Below are 23433 nucleotides of genomic sequence, written 5' to 3'. Positions count from 1 at the left end.
CCAATGTAAAATCATTTTTCACGTATCAGCCCCCAAACATAGTCTCCCATCATGTTTTATTTATATACGCTGGTTGGTAGGCGTCCGGCATGGCCAAGCGTGTAAAGGCGTTCCACTCGTAATCTAAGGGTCGCGGGTTCGAATCCTGGTTGCACCAAGCATGCTCGCTTTTTTTAGCCGTGGGGCGTTATAATATGACGGTCAATCCCATTATTCGTTGGTAAAAAGAATAGCCCAAGAGTTGGCGGTGGGTGGTGATGACTAGCTGCCTTCCCTCTTGTCTTACACTGCTAAATAACGCAGATAGCCCTCAAGTAGCTTTGCGCGAATTTCAAAACAAACAAACAATCCTTGGTAGCGTCGTTCAAAGTCCAGTAGATCTTGGTGGAAGCACACGTCTTGCTCCTCTGAGTATGCTCCCATGTTCTCCTTGAATTTATCAAGATGACCGTCAAGGATATAGACTTTCAGGGACATCGGGCAGATTTTGCTGTAGTTCTTCACCAGAGCCTCAAGCAGTTTCACATAATTTTCGGCCTTGTGATTGCCCAAGAAGCCCCGAACCACTGCAACAAAGCTGCCCCAAGCTTTATTTTCCCTTCCAACTGAGGTTCTTGGGGAATTCTGTGTGCTCCAGGATCTTTATTTGTGGTCCAACGAAGACACCAGCTTTAACCTTTGCCTCATACAGCAAGAGAAGAAATCTCGAAGGTACTTGAAGACTGCAGACTCCTTATCAAGACCTTTGACAAATTGCTTCATAAGACACAATTTTACGTGCAATGGTGGGAACAACACCTTCTGGATATCCACTGCTGACTCACACTTGACATTGTAAAACTCGGTCTGTTGTGGCCAGTGCTTCCTGTTGTAGTGCGTTGCAATGTCCCTGTTGTCCCAAAGGCAAAGATAACAGGGAAAATTGGTAAAACCTCCTTGATAGGTCTGTGTTCACTTAAGCAACTAGAACTCAACTGAAGTGGTGAGCCCCTGCATGTATATATATTACTATGGAAAATTCTAAAAGGTTCTTCAAATTTCTCGTAAGCTCTACAAGACTCTAAAAGGTTCTTGAAAATTCTGTATCAGCTAATCACCACTGAATCTACCTGGAATGTTCTGGAAAATGGGTAAATTTGAAAATTTCATTACCCAGGTCACAAAAGCAAAGTCTGAAGAGAAAAATAGGTTTTTTCTATTTACTTTAAGCATAAGCAACTGGGAAATAACAATTGGGAAATTTTGTTACATAATGTAATAAACAATTAATAACTTATTAACCTTTATTTGTGTTTTGGTTAAATCATGTGTCTTTATCGAAAGAGTGAAATTGCACTGCATCTTATGCACATATACATTTAATTGTTTGGTTTGAATTCCGTGTTAAGCTACATGGGGCCTATCTGTATTAGACGTCCCCAATTTAGCAGTGATAAGAGGAGAGAAAAGGCAACTATTCAACACTACCCGCCGCCAACTCTTTATCAACTAATAAGATTCAAGTTTCATTTAATTTTACTACCCTGAGAAAATGTAACTAGCTAACTGTACTAATCACCATAACGACATTCAAGCTCTGTGAAACAAATACAAGGACTGACTGTCAACTTTATAATGCATCAGCAGCTGTAGATATAGTTGAAGTTTCACAACATCGTCTCGAGTCCCGGATTCTCCAATTCACAGCAACCACGCAATCCCCCAAAAAAGGGGAGGACTTTACTTGAATATAATACTTCTAGTTTAGGTCTGTGTAATTAACAAAGTTAGAATAAACAACTCTTTTTGTAAAATGATGACCAAACTAATTCTACCTCTATAAACAGCCACTATGACTATTTCTGTGAAATGTTTAAAACTAGTCTATTATAGAGTATACACAATAAAAAAACAATTTTAATTTATTTATAACATCGACCAATGAGATAACCTTCAATGAAATAGGATTATCTTAAATTAAATATTTATATATCAGCACTCCTTTGCTGCATGTTAACCGATTCTCTGCTATCAAGATTTGTACAGCAAACTTAAAAAACACATAGAGCAAAATATATTTTTCTACTTAACTGCTTATTAGTCAGTGTGAAGATCTTAACATATATACAAGTTTGTTTGTTTTTAATTTCGCGCAAAACTACACGGGGGCTATCTTCGCTAGCCATCCCCACTTGTAAGACTAGAGGGAATAACAGCTAATCATCACCCCCCACCGCCAACTCTTGGGCTACTCTTTTACCAAAAATAGTGGGATTGACCGCACATTATAACACGTTTGAAAGGGCGAGCATGTTCGGTGCTACGGGGATTCGAGCCTTCGACCCTCGGATTACAAGTCGAGTGTCTTAACCACCTGGCCATGCTGGGCCAATTCAAGCGGAATAGTTACCCTTATACACAAAACGTACACACACACAAACGTGATCTCTACCGTAAAAAGCTGGCTTTATTTCTGAGTCGACATCAAAATACACAAATACAGTAAAGATTCTTTGGTGAGTACTTTGGTCTATAATAAATAACAGTTACAGCTGACGCCACCTAAAGTTTAGAAGTGAGAACGGCTAGAAAATACGTTAAATGTCCCCACGCTCAATTTTGTTAGAATTTTAATTTTATAAAAAAAAAAAACATGCACAAATACCAACTTATTTTGAAACTAAGAAACTCATAGTAAGACAAAGTCTCGTTAATGTATTTAACTTTTCCATAAATACACAACTTAAAACTAGTATTATAAAAGTAAAACCACAACAGCTAAACAAAAAACGAGCACTAACAGAGTGATAATCATTTCCTTGAGTGACGCCATCCAAACGAACGTGCGAGTTTTAAAACCAGTTCTTGTTAAAACAATAACTCAGTATGTGTCGCATTTTGGGCAGTCTATACTTAAAACACACAATAAAAGCCTATAATTATCATAAGTGCTGCATCAGATAATAGGTTTACAATCAACATTAGCAATAGTTTGTTTCATACTAAAATAGTAACAACTCATACCTCGGTGTTTACATCTATAACAACAGTTAAGAGTAACCGCTTGACCACCTCAGTACTAGGACTGAATAGTTCGAGAGATAATTACGACCGGTCACGAAGACACTTGTACAGTTTCTTGTTGTATCATCTCGTACACGTTTTGTGGAAGTTAAACAACTTTAAGAATTAATGAAAAGTTACAGTTATATGGTTTAAGAAACTCTCTCACCTTCCAATTTTGGCCCAGGTGTCCGTTACAGACAGGAATACGATATATAGCGAACTAATCTTTAAGACTAAACTTGTAAGTTAAAAAGAACCAACGTATTTGCAGATGGGGCTTTACTCACAAAATATGTTGGAGAAAATAACTATTAAAAATAAAAGCATTCGATATCCGCAGTAAAGAACAAAAGCGTTTTCTTAAGATAAATAACTCTAAGTATTCAGCCATATCTCGTGAGTTGTTTGACTGTTTCGCGCCTAAAAATCTTTCTTTCAGAACCTACATTAACGGACTAATAATAGAAGTATGATACGGCAGCCAATGAAAGATGAAAGACATTTTGCCGGACGAATTCAAATTCTCTTTTGTTAGGCGTAATTAAGAACTAGGACTTTCGAAGTTGTTGAGAGTGAAAGAAAGCAGACGTATTTTTGATCTTAGCAAATTTATAACAGAAAATTGAGTGAAGAGCAAGTTTGTCGGGAACCTATCACTTCATACAATTCTATCTGGGCTACTCACCATTTGAAGTTACGAGCCATACCGGCCGAAATACCGAAGAAGACCGGCAAGTCGAAAGATGCAATGGCGTCGAAAATAAAGGCCTAGGTTAGTGTTCAACAAAAGTCAAAAAAGTAGGTGGCCTACCCGAAAATGAAAATATAAATTTAAAAACTTTAATAGAACTGGCTAAAGAAGAACTAAAAACTATAGCCTCCCCAGTGGATGTTACTCAAATTAAAGATGGGGGAAAAAAAAAGAACAAAATATATAAAATAATTGACGAAAATATAAAATCTACTGCTGTCAACAATGAAGCTGAGGCTACATTGTTAGACAATGAAAAACTAACAACTAGTAAATGCTAAAAAACCCACTTTGGATATTGAAACTAACACAAATTCGGAACCAAACGAAACAAATTCTGACGACGAAGGCTTTACACTGGTGAAGACTAGAAGTCAGAAAAACAAAAAAAAACAAACACAGAAACACACAAAAAAATGTATCTAAATTACCAAACAACGCCATAATCATACAAGGCATACCAGGAAACTACAACCAACCACAACTAGTAAAGAAATATTCAGATGTAAACCTAAGATTAACATTACTAACATTAAGCGTCCGTCTCGCGGCGGGGTCCTCGTTCAAAGACAGGAACCTGCTGACTTTAATAGATTACTGAAAGAATGGCCTTCAGACGCCATTAAAACAGGAAACATAACTATACACTTACCTGGAGCTGGGCCAACACCCAAATCTTTCGTAATCAGGGGGATACACCAAACATTGACATAGAAGATATTGGGATGAATTAACTGAACCAAACATAAAACACGTTTCAGTTGAACGAATAATTTCTAATATAACTAAAAAACCAACTAATCTAATTAAAGTAGTTACGAAAAATACCAAAAAAAATAACCCAGCTAATAAATAATGGTATCACATTGTGGTATCGTAAATACACAGTAGAACAAACCGAAACACCATCAGTGGTTGTAACACAGTGTTACCAATGCCAAAGGTTTGGACATGTAGCAGCAGCATACCAAGCAACTGCGCGCTGTGTAAGCTGTGGAGAAAATCACCACATTTCACATTGCACCAAACAAAACCCCAAACCTAAATATCAATTAAGACACTTATACGAACTTAAAAATCCAAACATGAACAAGCCACAAACAAACAAAATTCAGATCAAAACCAACTATCACTCCAGCACCACAAAACACAAACAAACTCGTATGCTGCAGTAGTCAAGAAAACATCAATCATCCAGGAAAACCATGAACAAGTAATGAAGATTCACCTAAAACAACTGAAGACGCACATAAAATCACTCCTATGAATATTGATAACACACTAACCAATACCATTACTTCCACCTTTTCTGAAATATTGACAAAATACACAAATCCAAATAATGAAAACAATCTAACAGATATAATCATTAAAATAATTATGAAAACATCAAAAATACCTACCACAAATGTTAACATACATCATGAACTCTGTTAAACATGGATAAATTCACAGTATTACACATCAAATCCAGAGATATATTGCTTCCAACACCTCTCCCCGATAAACTTGTACATCTGATAAAATCAAATTTAATTAATAATAATTAATAAAATAGTGTTAAATTAAAACAGCCACCTACGTAAATAGACTTAAAAAAAAATAAAAAAAAGGAAAAATATAAATGGACATTGCCCTGAAAAGGACCAGTCTAAAGTTCATATTACTCCATATTAATCAGTTATTTCCAACAATGCAACGGAAGGAGGCCTCGGTGTACCTGACCCTCCTGGGTATACAAATTATATATACCCAAATACCAGAGAAAGACAGACAGACAATAGAAGTATAATAAATTATTTTCGTTTGCATTGTTCGAAAGAACTCAGACTTTGAATATTTTAGCAGAATTCTCCGAAACACTAAATACTGAACTTTATATTAATAGATATACGTTATAAAACTTCTAATCTACAAAATGTATAAATTTTTGAGCACCGACCTGCACTAAATATAACCAAAAATTACAACACAAATACACGTAATATACGAGATGATATAGAACGTCCAAAGTGTTAACTGAAAGTGGGAGAGGAAGGTATATCTTGGATTTACACGAACTGTAGGTGAATATAGAAGTTAAATGGGCTTCGGACACATGTCCACTTCCTTTTCCAAAATTTCTTCAATACTTTTGTATCAAAATAAAAGTATTTAATGGTTTTTGAACACAAAATCTACCAGTTTTTAAAGCACTAAAAATTATCGATTCGTTCAAACTTCCACACACGTAAACACCAATAACGTACACATTTCACACGTAAAACTTTCTTACCATACAATATTAGTTTCCCATAAATAAGATTGTTTTTATTTAAACTTGTTTTATGCCGAAAAACACCAAAAATCGTGAAAAAGACTAACGGTAGCTAGGAATGAGGGTTTAATTAGATTCATAACTCCAGTTGACTTCGTATATCTGCGACCACCTGTAAGCCATACTTATGAATCATCTTTTAAAAAAAATCGCAACATTAACTTGCTCTTACGCGGGAAAATTCACCTGAGCCCGAATAAAACGAACCTGGTGATAATATTTTAAAATAAAAACCGCCAAACTTACGAGATATACACATCACAGATGTTCTTGTACATTTCGTATTTATAAGCTGCTCGTTCGTTTTTCGTCAAACAAAAACCTGCGCGATTTAAAATACGGAAACACACGGATATCGAAATTCTTACTATTCCGTAAAATAAAAAAGTTTGTCGTAAATAACAGTTCTAATGATACTTGTTTTGTAGAGAACAAATAAGAAAACTGTGATGAATTGCAAATAGTAGGCAAGATAATAATTTATTCTATTCTAAAGCTAAGATAGTTATAATAATTATACCACTGATTTTGTTTTATTTGCCCAAGGAAATAATGATAATATTTCTAGCTCTATTAATGTTCTTTTAATATAAATAATCCAAAATATAATTACAAGGATGACGCCCTGTTGGAATATGATCACGTTTAAATGTTCTTAGAAATGGCTCAAGAATTGTAATACTAGACTAACCCTTGTGTTGAGTCAAACAAAATAATTTGTGGCACAAATACATTAAAAACACTACGTGTACACAATATACAACTTACAATAAGCGCTTCTGGATTCCAACACATTTAGCTTCAAATGCACTTTTTTGTCAACCATGTATAGCTGTATGGTGAACTGCCTATAGTGTCACTATTGGTCAGTTTTATAACGTCTATGTAAATTAAAATATTTGAAATCTAATATTACTCAAAGTGTTATTTAATTATTTGATGTTTTCCTCACTTGCATTAAACCATATTGTTTGTTTAACTAATACTTTATTTTCTAAAACTTCTGTTTTCAATGTTTGTCTGGAACTATATTGTTTCATTACTTTATTATTCATGTAAAACTGTATTGTTTGTTTAACTAATACTTTATTTTCTAACATTTCTGTTTTTAATGTTTGTTTGAAACTGTATTGTTTCATTACTTTATTATTTATGTAAAACTGTATTGTTTGTTTAACTAATACTTTATTTTCTAAAACTTCTGTTTTCAATGTTTGTCTGGAACTATACTTTTCTACAGTTTGAATTTTGTTTATGGAGATTTTATTTATATAAACTGTAGCTTACCACCTTTTCTAGTTGCCGTACAAACTTAATTAGTACTTAAAAGTATGAAAACCTCCAAATGAGAAATATTAAGATAAACCTACTTAACCCTTAAACAGCAGGAATGTTGTAGGTAGCAGCATTGATGATGACCACCATTTAAGGGTTAAACACTTTATGCTTATTTAACAATAAAAGTAAAATTCTGTTATTAACACATTAATTTCCAAATCTCCTTGTAACCAAAAGCTTTTCTCCACTAAACAAAAGAATCATATGGCAGACTCCAACAAAGTGAAATAATTTCAAAGTAATGGTACAAAGCTAAAATGTTTTCCAAATCTTAAAGCTCTTGCCACAACATCCATTAAGATCAAAATAAAAATTCAACTATTCAAGATAATTTCTTAAGAACACAGATCACTATAATTTAATACTAAAAATTGTTGCATCTTTCAAGTTCTAACAGTCAAATATGAAACCAAAGTTTCTGGTACGTAAAGACTGGTAAGAGAGAGAGAGAGACACACACATAGAGCCTCCTATGTATTTTGCACCAGTCATAATATCAGTAAACAAATAAATAATAATTAAACACATAAAATGAATATTGCATTACCATTCTACATCACTCTCATACAAAAATATTTGCTTTCTAAAACTTTACATATTTAATTAGATCAGCAGTAGTGCGTAAAAAAACAACCAGTCAGTTTATTCACTAGACGTACTCCCAAAAGTAACCTACATGCATTATTAATCTGCAGTCAATATAATATACAAAATAACACCTACAATATCAGGTCTCTAAAACTCATTTAAACTTTGCTATTAAACAGTTACATCTATTTTAAATTCAACGTTTGGTGGGTGTAGAATATCGTAAAATCACTACTTTAAATTTAACTAATGCTGTTGTATAGACATTCTTATAAATATACTTTAATATTGGAGAGCCATCACTTTTCCGACTCTTGTTTTTACAAAAATTGTTTTGTCGTTTAGAAGCTAACTAATGAATTGCCTTTAATTACTTTAAGATTTCCTACACATTAGATCTTCTATTGTGGTTATCAAAACACTGAAAATGTTCAGTAAACTTTTACACAAGTAACTGAAGAATATAGAAATGCAGATGTGATTTTCAGCGAGTACTTTTATATAAATAAAAATTTATAATAACTTGTATCTACTTCAGTACACTCACCCTAATTACCTAAACATCAGAGGAACACTGGTTAGCAATGCCTGGCAACTTGAAGTAACATAGTGATGGCTGAAGTGCTACTTTTTAACAGTGAAATATAACTAGCACAGCTTCACAGAGCATAGAGAACTTGTACAAATATACCACAATTCTCATATAAAACAACTTGAAAACAAAATCAACCTCAAGTAATTTTTTTCCCCATTTTGTTTTCTTTTCACTTTGATAACCAATGGAAAATTAGTAATTCTGGCTGTGCTATAAAGCTGTTTGGCCTCCCTCATCAGGATCCCAAAAAGAAAAAAAATAATTACATATTTCTCACTGTTTTCAAGATAGTTATTACAACTTTGAACCAAGTAAAGGCCAAATCAAAACATGCTGCACTAATGCAAAAGTCACACGTGACACAAACCGAACACAACTTCCTGTTCATCTTTACATCTGTCTGTGATTTGTTGTTAATCTCTCCAACTGATCTTCCAGCTCTTGTATTTGGGCATTTCTGGCTGACAACTCTTCATTTAACATTTTGATTTCCACTGTCTGACGTTTATAGGCCTTTTTCAGCTACTCCAATCCATGTAAAAATATTGAAAGGTTTTATAAGATATTCTCTTTTCTTATTTATATACATATTTCTAAACATAATTAAACAAATTGTTTCTACAAATGAAATACTATGCACAAAACAAAATATATTTTAAAAACCATTACTTAACCCTTAAACAGCAGGAATGTTATAAGGTTGCAAAAGCAACTGATGATGGCTGCCATTTAAGGGTTAAAAAACTACATTTTCAAAAATTTTCATGTCTTTTGTTTTTAATATGTTTGGAGAGAAAACATTTATAATAATGCTAGGAGAGTGAAAAGGTAAAAACACTGCAAAGTATAAAACAAAAATTATAACATTAAAGATAATTTAAAAAAAACATTCACAACAAGATGACTCAAACTACAAATGAAGATAAACTTAAGATATTTTATTTTTTGTCTAAAAACAACTGAAACGTTTATTTTGAAATACAAAATATAAATCACATTTTTATCACCCTTAAACAAAGCTGATAAACAGTAAGCTATTCTAAACCTTCTCTTACTCTTGTTTTACAACAAAGCAGCTACAATTACAAGTTAAATCCTTCAGAGAAAAGAAACATTAGATAAATATACTACATTCAAGCTTGACCAATGGAAAAAAATACAATCAAGCTAAGCATGTTCAGATTTGAGCTCCACAAGTCACACACCTGTAAATATAAATGCATGCAGATGTTGTCACAAACATTTCTAATATTAAAACTGGAAATTCCAAATATTTGTAAAATGTAGTAAACAGGTGGTTAAAAAATAAAACATTAACTACCTACTTGTTAATACACTAAATAACATGTAAGGAGTGGCCATATAAAACATACAAAATATTAATTTTCTTGTGTTAAACAGAAAACCTGATAAAATATCAATACAAAGCTTCAGGAGCCAATAAAGTTCAACATGTTACATAGGAAGAAAGTCAGATCAGATGCGTTGAACAGAAAACCCAAAAAAAAGTATTAATATAAAGCTTCAAGAGACAATAAAGTTCAACATGTTACATAGGAAGAAAGTCAGATCAGATGCGTTGAACAGAAAACCCAAAAAAGTATTAATATAAAGCTTCAAGAGACAATAAAGTTCAACATGTTACATAGGAAGAAAGTCAGATCAGATGCGTTGAACGGAAAACCCAAAAAAAGTATTAATATGAAGCTTCAAGAGACAATAAAGTTCAACATGTTACATAGGAAGAAAGTCAGATCAGATCCGTTGAACAGAAAACCCAAAAAATGTATTAATATAAAACTTCAAGAGACAATAAAGTTCAACATGTTACATAGGAAGAAAGTCAGATCAGATGCGTTGAACAGAAAACCCAAAAAAAGTATTAATATAAAGCTTCAAGAGCCAATAAAGTTCAACATGTAATACAGGAAGAAGAAATTCAGATGTGTTAAACAGAAAACCCAAAAAATGTATTAATAGAAAACTTCAAGAGACAATAAAGTTCAACATGTTACATAGGAAGAAAGTCAGATCAGATGAAAGAGAAAATGTAAAAAAAAAAAAAATAAAACATAGGCTGAATTTAATACATATATCTTATAGATAATACATAGTTTGTTAACTGAAACTCGAAAGAATGTTTACAACATTTTAAGGCAGGCAGATTGTTTGAATATTATTTCTTTTCTTCTGTACCACAAGTCCCAACATCGATACCTATCATAGCATTTCTTTTGTAGTTGTTAGTAGAAGAAAATTGTTAACATGTCTAAAATTATTCTAAAATATTAAATCTAAAATTTCACCAGAGTTTTATCTAAAAGGTCCTACCTCTGCTTCTGTTTGTGGTCCATCTGGTTCAATTTCAGGATCACTAGAGCTATCAGTGTCATCCAATGTTACATAAGAGGCTACTGGCAAAGCACTACTGTAGACAACATCACACAGTATCATTCCACTAGACACTTCCTTTTCTTCATCTTCAAGCCAAGGATGATTCTTAGTGATCTCAATAACTTTGTTTTCATTGGTGCTGAACATAAAGCATAGTTTAATTGGTAAGCAGCTTTCACAATTATTTTCTTTTAACTTACACATGAAATAAAGCGTTTTTTATTTAAAGTAAGTACAAAATCAATGTGGAGAAAAATGAACAAGATAATAAGTCACTTTCTTTTTTATCTTTCATAAAGCTTTTAGCTGTGTTATAGAGCCTTCGTCAAGCCTTATTCTCTCGGGGGTTTTTTTTCTCCATAAACAGTTTAATCCAATTATCAGTCTGAAAGTATACAAGCAACAAATAACACTGAATTAATCTAATTTTACTGCTTATCAACCATCCAATTGTCAGTAACAAATATATTTAAAGGTTGAAAACCATGCTTTACTAATATTCTATTTCACCAACCCCAACACGAAGGTGTCCTTTCTCAACATGTACGTTTTTATACATCTGAAAACCATTGTTTATGGTAAATACAAAACAATCCTCAAGTTAATTGCACAGCTAAGATAATGAAATCAGTTCCTATGCATGGTAGTAATTATAAGATATGGATACACGATAGAAAAATCAGTTCAAAGGTCATGATAAAAAGCCAGAGGATTACTAAATCTTTACATTTCATGTCCACAGAAGGTTCTACCCTTGGATCTGATAGTCCTACATTTTTACTGTAGTATATTAACCCTTTCACAACAGGCTCAGTATATTGTAAATGAGTTAAGTATATATTCTGTAACTTTTGATACAGTATGTGTACCTTAAATGTTTTTACCTTACATTAATCATGGTAAAATAAAAAAGTTCTCCCTTAAATGGACAAACACTCAGACCAAACTCCTTACATAGTACAAATAGAAGTCTTTTAACAAACATAGTAAATCAAAATAACCAAATCCTTAACTCAGGATATACACATACAGGTGATCACATATTTTCCAATGTCATAAAAGGATCAATCAGTATTCTCAAATAGAACATATCTGTTGTACTCATCTTTAATCACAAAACTTCATCACAATTCAACAGAATTTTTTTTTACCAATTTCATCCTAAACTTAAACTGTGAAAACTACATAACCTCGTGAAAACTACATAACCTCCGTCTGGAGACACCTAAACTGTGAAAACTACATAACCTCCGTCTGGAGACACCTAAACTGTGAAAACTACATAACCTCCGTCTGGAGACACCTAAACTGTGAAAACTACATAACCTCCGTCTGGAGACACCTAAACTGTGAAAACTACATAACCTCCGTCTGGAGACTTTAGTTTTTTAGCTCTTTACCAATGCATCTCTTCAACTTCTATGTCTATTAATTCTTAAAAAACACCAAAGCTACAATTAATTCTCATAATTTCAATGTCATTCTTCAGCTTTTCTGTACCTCAGCACATCTGAAGTTTTTAAATAGATACATTTAAATCAAAGGAGAGGTCAAAATTAATGAGCACCTCGCTGACAAAAGATCAAAAATCATGCTGTTACGTAGTTTAATAATTAAAACTCAAAACCTTTTTTGTCACCACTTAACAAACAAAAGTTAATAATATAAGATACATTCACACATTTCTCATATGTTAGTTTTCTCAAGAGTAAGTTAAAAAATTACTGCATTATTTTAAAAATCCTAATTCTTATTTTATTATTTTCTAAAAAACTTTCCAAATGCTGATCCTGTAAGCCTATTTTTGTATTTACCAAGATAATTTCAATCAATTATCCGATTCTTAAGTTAACAACTTTGTTGTAGAGCCTATTTTTATATTTACCAAAATAATTTCAATCAATTATCCGATTCTTAAGTCAACTACTTTGTTTTACTTACTCATCCAAGGCTCTGTTGCTGTTGATAACATTGTTATTGATATGGCTCTCTCTGTAGTCAACTCTGTTGTCTTGTGAGATGAAGAAAAACTTTCGTTCATTGTTTCGGTCTGCCGTTGTTAAGTAATGTTTGTCTGGATGATATAACACTGGTTTGTTGGTGCGTGCTCCAGCACCCGTCTGTCAGTATTCAATAATTAAACATTAAAACTTGCACATAAACATGAAAACCATAAATTCAATTCCCATACCCTGCCCATTAAACTAAACAAATGTGTCCTATTGTTGAACAGCATATTGTTGAACATCAAGGAAGCAGTTAAGAAAATTTTAGTATAGATGATATTGGATATATATATGTACAGTAATACCTGTCTAAGCCAGAAACTGCATAGGGCAGAAACCTGTACTAGCCAGAAATATCAAAATTTTGCAGCATTATCTTAAGATTTCTCTCATAAAAGGTCCTCTACATGGCAGAACCTACATAACGTGGACAGAAAACTATCTTTCACCTACCTCATCTATCAACAAGTAGGATTAGAACCTGAGTAAGATGGAAAAATGTTTTTGTTTAAATATTAATGCATTATTGTTTAATTAATAATGTGTTTAAATATTAATGCGTTATTGTTTAATTAATAATTTGTTTAAATATTAATACGTTATTGTTTAATTAATAATTTGTTTAAATATTAATACGTTATTGTTTAATTAATAATTTGTTTAAATATTAATACGTTATTGTTTAATTAATAATGTGTTTAAATATTAATGCGTTATTGTTTAAATATTAATGCATTATTGTTTAATTAATAATTTGTTTAAATATTAATACGTTATTGTTTAATTAATAATATGTTTAAATATTAATGCGTTATTTTTTATTAATAATTTGTTTTAATATTAATAAATTCTTGGACATTTTATTAGAGAAAATATTGGTTAAATATATTCTGTTCTTTTTTCTGCCATCATTATTTTTGCAGTTAAATTAGATTCATGATTTGTAGAAATATATTTGTCTTTTAAATACAAAATTCTACTGTTTAAATAATTCTCATGAAAAATAATAAATTCCTATTTTCCCTAATATTACAATTTAGGGAAAATTTACCTAAAACTCTCATTTTTAACAAAAGCTAAAAAATAACCATTTTTTTAAATGTTTGTTACGACGATTCTAGCGAAATCCAAACTCTGATTGAGAAGATTGATGCAGATGATTCTGTGAATGCAGAGAGTTTTGTGAACGTTGATTAGAATGTTTTACCAGAAACTGATGAAATTGATTTAAAATCTATAATAGAATTGCAAGATGGTAACAGTCGCGAGAGATTCAGAAGATGAACAAAATGGAAAATATAGTGAAGAAATAAAATTCCTACTTCAGTGCATGTGTTAAGTTATATTAACACTATCAAATTGTATGCAGAAATGAAGGGCAAAATGAACTTCATGAAAGGCCATAGAATTGGCTTTCTCTTTAACCCACAAGAAAGCCCATTAAAAAAAACGAAACAGTCAATATTAGACACTTTCTTCAAATAAATTTGATTAAGATTTTGTGTACTTGTATATATTTGAATGTCTATTTTTGTTCTTTTTCTAATAAATATAACAAACAGTATGAAACTTTATTCACAAACGTCTTACTTCCTTGAGTCAAACAAGTATAATGTTCCACTTAACAATTATATACAATTAAGGAAATGCATTTTCACTGTCTAAGCTGGAAAACTAAGTTTAATGAAAAATATATTGAATACATCTTACTCTATTAAAGCCTCCTTGATTAACCATAATTTTCAGCTCCCATTAAAGTCAGTATTTTCCATTCAACATGTACTTGTTTTAGCTAACAGTTAGCCTAAGACTAATGAAAATCATAAAAAACAAGAGAAAGGAGAACCACTTAAGTTGCATCTATAGAACTAACCTTCAATGACAAAAGAACTGGATTACGGTTCTGACCATTCAACCATTCTTCTGCTGTCTGAGCAGGAGTAGGTGCTGCTGTGTCAGGGTAAAGGTCATATTGGAACTGTTCAGACTGTACATGCAATTGATGATAGATGAATATATTTTATGTAATTCACTGCAGTAAATACCATCAACAACTGTACTAAACATTGTTTAAATGACAATCTATAGGGCACTTAAACTGATTGGAAAATCTTAACTTGTGAAAAACCTCAAACCTTACAATTAAGGTTGATTTATTTTAAGAAACATCTTTGCGACTCACGAGTTATTAATGTCATACCTTTCTTGGAACAATCATGGATATTGGCTCGCAAAGTTCTTTGGTAGCATGTAGTTTGTAAAATCGGAATATTTCACAACGCATCACGTCAAGTCCACGTTTTGGCATAAAACCAAGTCCTCGCTGAGGAGAACCAGTTAAAAACTGGTGAAGATAATAACACCATGGGGCTTCATCTACAGTCTCATAGTATCGAATATTACCATCACCCTACAAATTCATCATAAAAAAATGAAAATAAAACATTACTACTCCGAATATTTGTACAAAATTCCCACATCTTAAACAGAAATACACAACAAAATAAGCTCAGCTTTCAATATTCAAATTAGATTAGAATGAGAGAATAATTAGAATAAGAACAAACTGATTCCATGAAAGTACAATTGATCAGAGTGATCAAAGCACTACCTAAACTCTATATTAATATTTTTGTTGGAATATTTAAAATAAAAACTAAACATTAATGAACTAAGAAAAAGACCAGAGAATATGTTTCAATTAAGTATTCATTAATCTAATAAGTAAACCAGAAAACTATGTTAACAAGCAAATTAAAGATACTAGAAATTTTAACCAAATTAAGCAGGTAATTAAGTAATATTAATTAAGAAAGAGTGAAACTCAGTGACATTTCATTACATTATTGTTTTTAATACAAACCAAAATATATGATGTTTCAAAAAAAAAATACAATGCACCAAAGTATGATGCAAATACAAATACCAAATATTAATAAAGTACAGATTCAATATATTAAAATAACATTATTATGAATAACACAAGCCTGCATATTTAAACTTAATAAAAGTTGTTTTACTTTTTTGATAGTGGATTTTCCATAATTTTGCTACTCAGACTTCAAAGATAATATTTATTTCTCTTTCACATATGTTGTTTGTTGTTTTATAAATCATGACGTAAATAATAATTTGATGTAAGTTGGGATTTTTTATTTCATTTGCCACACTGAACATTTATTATTAATTCATTCATTATGTTTGGGTTCCATAATGATAAATAAGTCTCCCACATCGTGATTGGTCCAGAGAAATCTATAGCCAGTGGTTGTCACCATTTTAAGCATACCAAAATTTAAACCAATTTCCATAAAAATTTTCACTTATGTAAAAGCACACGACATTTTATGAAAAATCTCTACTTGATGAAGAATAAAATGGATATCACTTTTGAATACATGGTACCTGAAATACTGTAAAACATGTAAAAAATTACGACAATAAAACTATCACAGCACTGTAAACACAAAATTTAGTTTCTTCTATCTTTCAGTAACCAAAAGTAAAAACTTACTTTTCCAACAAGAAAGACCATCTTGGTATCATGATCATAGTAAGGAAATATAACACCAGATGATGAATCAATATTTTCTATTTTCAAAGGTCCACGAAGATCATACTGAAACAGCAAAAAAACCTTTTCATTAAAATTTGACAAAGTGTCTTTGTACATCTAAAGACTTCAGTCTCAAACAACATCTTAAAACTTTTATAAGCATGGCCAAAACTTGTGTCTTTTTTAAATATTAAGATATCACTTACCCACGTTGACAATGTTAAAATTATTTTTACTTGAAAAGCAGAATTATTACACAAAAGAAGCAAAAAAACATAATAAAGATTACAACATGAAAATCACACCTGTGACCAAACGGCCCACTGTCGATCACTGTATTTAGAAAAGCCAGTTGTAAACACTCGTCCAGTATCCCCAAGAAACACAACTTTGGAGGCCTTGGACCCCTGGTGGCAAGGACCTTCCTACAAAGGAACTTGCTCTTATTAATAAAAACAAGACTTCAGTTCTAATAGAAATTTTGATATTAAATTATATGCTGTAATTATGCAACTTCATAAACCCACATTAAACACAGTGGTCATCTGAAAGTTAAATTTGTATTACAAAATAAAATATTTAATTTCAAAATTAAATTATTAAAAATCCCACACTTACAGTTAATGCCAGGTAACTATCCATTAAATTAGAGAATCTAACATACAACCTATTTGTTTCCCTCAGATAATTTTTTTTTCTCTAAATAAATTAAACTACAACAATTATTATAAAATCACGAACAAGCAAAAATTTACATCTGTAAAACTATCAAGAGAATAAAACAAACCATAAGCACTTTTCCATGTCGAGGGTCTATTATCCTGAGCATCTTATCTTTACACGTAGTTGCCAGCAAACTGCCATCTCTGTTAAAAGACACTGAGTAAATAGAATCAGGGTGACAGTCAATGGTCTTCACAACTTCTCCTGTACTTATGTGCCACAGAAGAACCTTTTTGTTTTCACGTACCAAAAAAAAATTGTCTTTAATGCATGCGTAACAATAAAACAAATTTGTTTTACAGCAAAATTTCCTAACTTAGGATAGGTTTAAGAAACTAAAAAAGATTAAACAAAGATTCACAGAGAGAATTATGTAAATACGAGCCTTCAGAATAATGTTAAAAAATACAGCTCAAGGAGTTATAAAAGTCAGTTTTTACTTGGAAAAAAAATAAAATTATTTCTGAGATAAAGTTGATAATAGCTTATTAACCTAATTCAAAAATTTTATTTTATAATTCACAAACTAAATTCACTATCTATTCCAGCTAAATATTTTAACCTGTGCATTACTTTTGGAAGAAAATTACATACACACATTAAAAAAAAAATTGTAGACATTATGCCAAGTTTAACATCAAATTACTACTATTCTTTTTCAATTTCACTCAACTAAACAGACAGAACCTGATAACATTAACCTGTTGACTGCCAAGTATTTCAGCTGTTACAATACAACTCTAATGCTTCTTCATTTTGTAACTTTTTTCGTGATGCCATTTTGGATCGAAAGTGAAACAATTTGTAAGTAGGTCAAATGCATGTATGGTGCTGATATCTAGCGTTGTACTTAGGTATTATCGAGAACGAATTAACTCGTCCGTGGCACTGTGTTACCGATTGGCTTGGATGAGTTCTCATCTACGGCACTGAACAGGTTAGTTAAATGAGCTGGCACAATGATTTAATACTTGAACAAGATTATAATTTTAACCCATCTGTTATGTTAATTTCAACATCAAATAGAAAATTTGCCTTTGAATTTTGCACAAAGCTCCACGAGAGCTATCTGCGCTAGCTGTCCCTAATTTAGCAGTGTGAGGCAAGAGAAAGGCAGGTAGTCATCACCACCCATCACTAATTCTTGAGCTACTCTTTTACCCATGAATTGTAGGATTTACTGTCACATTATAATGCCTTACAGCTGAGAGAGCAAGCGTGTTTAGTGTGATGGGGATTCAAACCCGCAGCCCTTGGATTACGAGTCGAGCATCTCAACCACCTGGCCATGCCAGACCTCAAATGGAACACCATAACACAATGTTATCTCTGTACTTCCAACATTTTCTAATTTCATGCAACTTAACAATTAACTCTAATAAACTGAAAAGACAAAGTTGAAGAAAGGCTATTGAATCAGGCTCCTTTCGTAAATTTATTTATACAATTCTATTGGTCAAGTTTGAAATTATACAATGAAACAAACAAGTTATTTGACGTGTAAAATAAAATATTATTGACAGGAAACCAATGATTACTTCCTTCATTGGAAAGTTGTTTATGATTTTAGTTTAAGTATTTATTTCTGTAATACTAAACTTGTTCATGTGCACACAAAATTTCTTACTAAATTGTCAAAACCAGCACTAAGGAGGATGTTTTCAGCTGTTGGATGCCACTCGATGTAGCCAACCCTCCGACGATGGTGTTGCAGATCCATAATAGGTTTTGTCAGGTTGAAACGCATCAAGCCTTCATCAGGGATAAACCACAGTTTTATCTAGAAGGTATCAGAATCCATACCAAGTTATCAAATAACACGGTTAACATTTTCAAACACTTTTTTATATAAAACATAATTTAATATACAATTTTTGACAATAAGCATATGAAACAGCCTTGCATGTTCAAGCAATATTATCAAACAGTGTACACAGAAGAAAATCACAGCACCAACAGAATATTTTACAGTTAATATATCTATATAATGAATGAAAGAAGAAATTGTATTAGGCTAAAACAAATACAAACAGTTTGAGTAGTTCTCACTTCTACACTCTGAAAACTCAAGATCTGTACCACATGTAAGGACTTGTATTCTCTCTACTACAGTGGTTCTTTAACACAAGTTATGTTTATCAAATGGTAAAATAAATGCACTGTATTTAACAGGGACTGTATGGTCAAGTTTTATTTGGTTTCTCACATTTTCAACATCACAGATGAAAAGTTGTTCACTATAACCTCATATGAGTGACCTTCCTGTACAAATCTCGCCAGTTAATTCATGTGAGAGCCAAAACTTTCTACAAATACATTAACTACAAACAATTATAGAAAACACTCCCTTATACTTAGTACTACGAACATAACAGTGAATATGATTGGTTTGTTAAATTTCCAATTATTTAACAGTGCGATTCTTCCATTAGTAAACTTGTAGCTGGAGCAATGTGCCTTCTGAGAAAGGATATTTGTAAAGTTAAATTATTGTACAATGTATAGCGTGGGAACACATATTTCAAGACTCTTTTATATCACTCGTTTACATATAGAACTGCGAGCCTGGTAGAGATATTGCACACCTCTAGGACAAGGTTAGGTGTGCATGAGTGTGTGTGGAAGCGTAGAAGTCAGTAACCTATACTACTGTGTGAATTTATTTTACTGAACTTGAAAACCTAACTCATCAAATTTTCTATATATATATTTTAAGTTTCTCTAACTTTTAAAGTCAGCACTTCTAATTTTCAAGACATTTATATTTTACATTCTGAATGGTGATATAACATCCACACAATCACATACATTTACCATCACCTCACATGAACAAACATTTATTATTTTAGAAATTCATCACCTAGACAACATAGATGTATGTACATTATGACTGAATACGGTACTTGAGGATCTCTAGAAGACAATCAACACTTTTGTGTTACTACAAAGTTACTTGTCTCAGACTGAACAAGAGTACTTTATAAAAGTGTAAGTTGCACACCTAGTTTAGTTATATGAGGGGGTATAACAATGCTGCTCTTCACATATGTAGTTTACAACTATTTCTACAAAGTAGAAATAAGAGTTTCATGTGTTAGCTGGACACTTTACTGTTATAATTTGTATTAAAATAAAAATTAAATAAACAGAGAAAAACTGTTTCAAGAACATCATTGCCAATATACAATGGAACACTACTATTAATAGTAGAAATACTCTTTATTGTACTCGAACACTGCACTGTAAGTGGTAGAAATACTGTTTGTTGTACTCGAACACTGTACTGTAAGTGGTAGAAATACTGTTTGTTGTACTCGAACACTGCACTGTAAGTGGTAGAAATACTGTTTGTTGTACTCGAACACTGTACTGTAAGTGGTAGGAATACTGTTTGTTGTACTCGAACACTGCACTGTAAGTGGTAGAAATACTGTTTGTTGTACTCGAACACTGTACTGTAAGTGGTAGAAATACTGTTTGTTGTACTCGAACACTGCACTGTAAGTGGTAGGAATACTGTTTGTTGTACTCGAACACTGCACTGTAAGTGGTAGAAATACTGTTTGTTGTACTCGAACACTGTACTGTAAGTGGTAGGAATACTGTTTGTTGTACTCGAACACTGTACTGTAAGTGGTAGAAATACTGTTTGTTGTACTCGAACACTGCACTGTAAGTGGTAGGAATACTGTTTGTTGTACTCGAACACTGCACTGTAAGTGGTAGAAATACTGTTTGTTGTACTCGAACACTGTACTGTAAGTGGTAGGAATACTGTTTGTTGTACTCGAACACTGCACTGTAAGTGGTAGAAATACTGTTTGTTGTACTCGAACACTGCACTGTAAGTGGTAGGAATACTGTTTGTTGTACTCGAACACTGTACTGTAAGTGGTAGAAATACTGTTTGTTGTACTCGAACACTGCACTGTAAGTGGTAGAAATACTGTTTGTTGTACTCGAACACTGCACTGTAAGTGGTAGAAATACTGTTTGTTGTACTCGAACACTGTACTGTAAGTGGTAGGAATACTGTTTGTTGTACTCGAACACTGCACTGTAAGTGGTAGGAATACTGTTTGTTGTACTCGAACACTGTACTGTAAGTGGTAGAAATACTGTTTGTTGTACTCGAACACTGCACTGTAAGTGGTAGAAATACTGTTTGTTGTACTCGAACACTGCACTGTAAGTGGTAGAAATACTGTTTGTTGTACTCGAACACTGCACTGTAAGTGGTAGAAATACTGTTTATTGTACTCGAACACTGCACTGTAAGTGGTAGGAATACTGTTTGTTGTACTCGAACACTGCACTGTAAGTGGTAGGAATACTGTTTGTTGTACTCGAACACTGCACTAAATGGTAGAAATACTGTTTGTTGTACTCGAACATTGCACTGTAAGTGGTAAAAATACTGTTTGTTGTACTCGAACACTGTACTGTAAGTGGTAGAAATACTGTTTATTGTACTCGAACACTGTACTGTAAGTGGTAGGAATACTGTTTGTTGTACTCGAACACTGTACTGTAAGTGGTAGAAATACTGTTTGTTGTACTCGAACACTGCACTGTAAGTGGTAGAAATACTGTTTGTTGTACTCGAACACTGCACTGTAAGTGGTAGAAATACTGTTTGTTGTACTCGAACACTGTACTGTAAGTGGTAGGAATACTGTTTGTTGTACTCGAACACTGCACTGTAAGTGGTAGGAATACTGTTTGTTGTACTCGAACACTGTACTGTAAGTGGTAGAAATACTGTTTGTTGTACTCGAACACTGCACTGTAAGTGGTAGAAATACTGTTTGTTGTACTCGAACACTGCACTGTAAGTGGTAGAAATACTGTTTGTTGTACTCGAACACTGCACTGTAAGTGGTAGAAATACTGTTTATTGTACTCGAACACTGCACTGTAAGTGGTAGGAATACTGTTTGTTGTACTCGAACACTGCACTGTAAGTGGTAGGAATACTGTTTGTTGTACTCGAACACTGCACTAAATGGTAGAAATACTGTTTGTTGTACTCGAACATTGCACTGTAAGTGGTAAAAATACTGTTTGTTGTACTCGAACACTGTACTGTAAGTGGTAGAAATACTGTTTGTTGTACTCGAACACTGTACTGTAAGTGGTAGGAATACTGTTTGTTGTACTCGAACACTGCACTAAATGGTAGAAATACTGTTTGTTGTACTCGAACATTGCACTGTAAGTGGTAAAAATACTGTTTGTTGTACTCGAACACTGTACTGTAAGTGGTAGGAATACTGTTTGTTGTACTCGAACACTGTACTGTAAGTGGTAGAAATACTGTTTATTGTACTCGAACACTGCACTGTAAGTGGTAGAAATACTGTTTATTGTACTCGAACACTGTACTGTAAGTGGTAGAAATACTGTTTGTTGTACTCGAACACTGTACTGTAAGTGGTAGGAATACTGTTTGTTGTACTCGAACACTGCACTGTAAGTGGTAGAAATACTGTTTGTTGTACTCGAACACTGCACTGTAAGTGGTAGAAATACTGTTTGTTGTACTCGAACACTGCACTGTAAGTGGTAGAAATACTGTTTGTTGTACTCGAACACTGCACTGTAAGTGGTAGAAATACTGTTTGTTGTACTCGAACACTGTACTGTAAGTGGTAGGAATACTGTTTGTTGTACTCGAACACTGCACTGTAAGTGGTAGGAATACTGTTTATTGTACTCGAACACTGTACTGTAAGTGGTAGGAATACTGTTTGTTGTACTCGAACACTGTACTGTAAGTGGTAGAAATACTGTTTGTTGTACTTTCGAACACCGCACTGTAAGTGGTAGGAATACTGTTTGTTGTACTCGAACACTGTACTGTAAGTGGTAGAAATACTGTTTGTTGTACTCGAACACTGCACTGTAAGTGGTAGAAATACTGTTTGTTGTACTCGAACACTGTACTGTAAGTGGTAGAAATACTGTTTGTTGTACTCGAACACTGTACTGTAAGTGGTAGGAATACTGTTTGTTGTACTCAAACACTGCACTGTAAGTGGTAGAAATACTGTTTGTTGTACTCGAACACTGCACTGTAAGTGGTAGAAATACTGTTTGTTGTACTCGAACACTGCACTG

At 32.7% G+C, this 23433-nt stretch overlaps 1 protein-coding gene across 5 annotated transcripts in view; it reads right to left on the bottom strand.

Annotated features, from left to right (window-relative positions):
* Positions 1–6680: 6680 nt before the first annotated feature.
* LOC143231845 (coronin-2B-like) overlaps positions 6681–23433 on the bottom strand; it is a 47786-nt gene continuing 31033 nt past the window's right edge. For 4 of the 5 annotated variants that reach the window (XM_076466562.1, XM_076466558.1, XM_076466559.1 and 1 more), the window contains 9 exons: positions 18941–19093; positions 17378–17542; positions 16896–17015; positions 16549–16653; positions 15235–15444; positions 14908–15021; positions 12970–13148; positions 10966–11167; positions 6681–9156 (listed from right to left, as the gene is read on the bottom strand). In XM_076466562.1, coding sequence (XP_076322677.1) covers positions 9025–9156; positions 10966–11167; positions 12970–13148; positions 14908–15021; positions 15235–15444; positions 16549–16653; positions 16896–17015; positions 17378–17542; positions 18941–19093 — 1380 coding nt within the window. In that variant the 3' untranslated portion in view covers positions 6681–9024. Of the gene's footprint in view, positions 9157–9421; positions 9840–10965; positions 11168–12969; positions 13149–14907; positions 15022–15234; positions 15445–16548; positions 16654–16895; positions 17016–17377; positions 17543–18940; positions 19094–23433 lie in introns of those variants that run through there. The other variant, XM_076466563.1, reaches the window with a different exon arrangement.

This window comes from Tachypleus tridentatus, chromosome 11 (genome assembly GCF_004210375.1).
Source record: "Tachypleus tridentatus isolate NWPU-2018 chromosome 11, ASM421037v1, whole genome shotgun sequence".
Classification (NCBI taxonomy): Eukaryota; Metazoa; Arthropoda; class Merostomata; order Xiphosura; family Limulidae; genus Tachypleus; species Tachypleus tridentatus.
The sequence above is the reverse complement of the archived record's forward strand: the minus strand, read 5'-3'. Positions and strand labels throughout refer to the sequence as shown.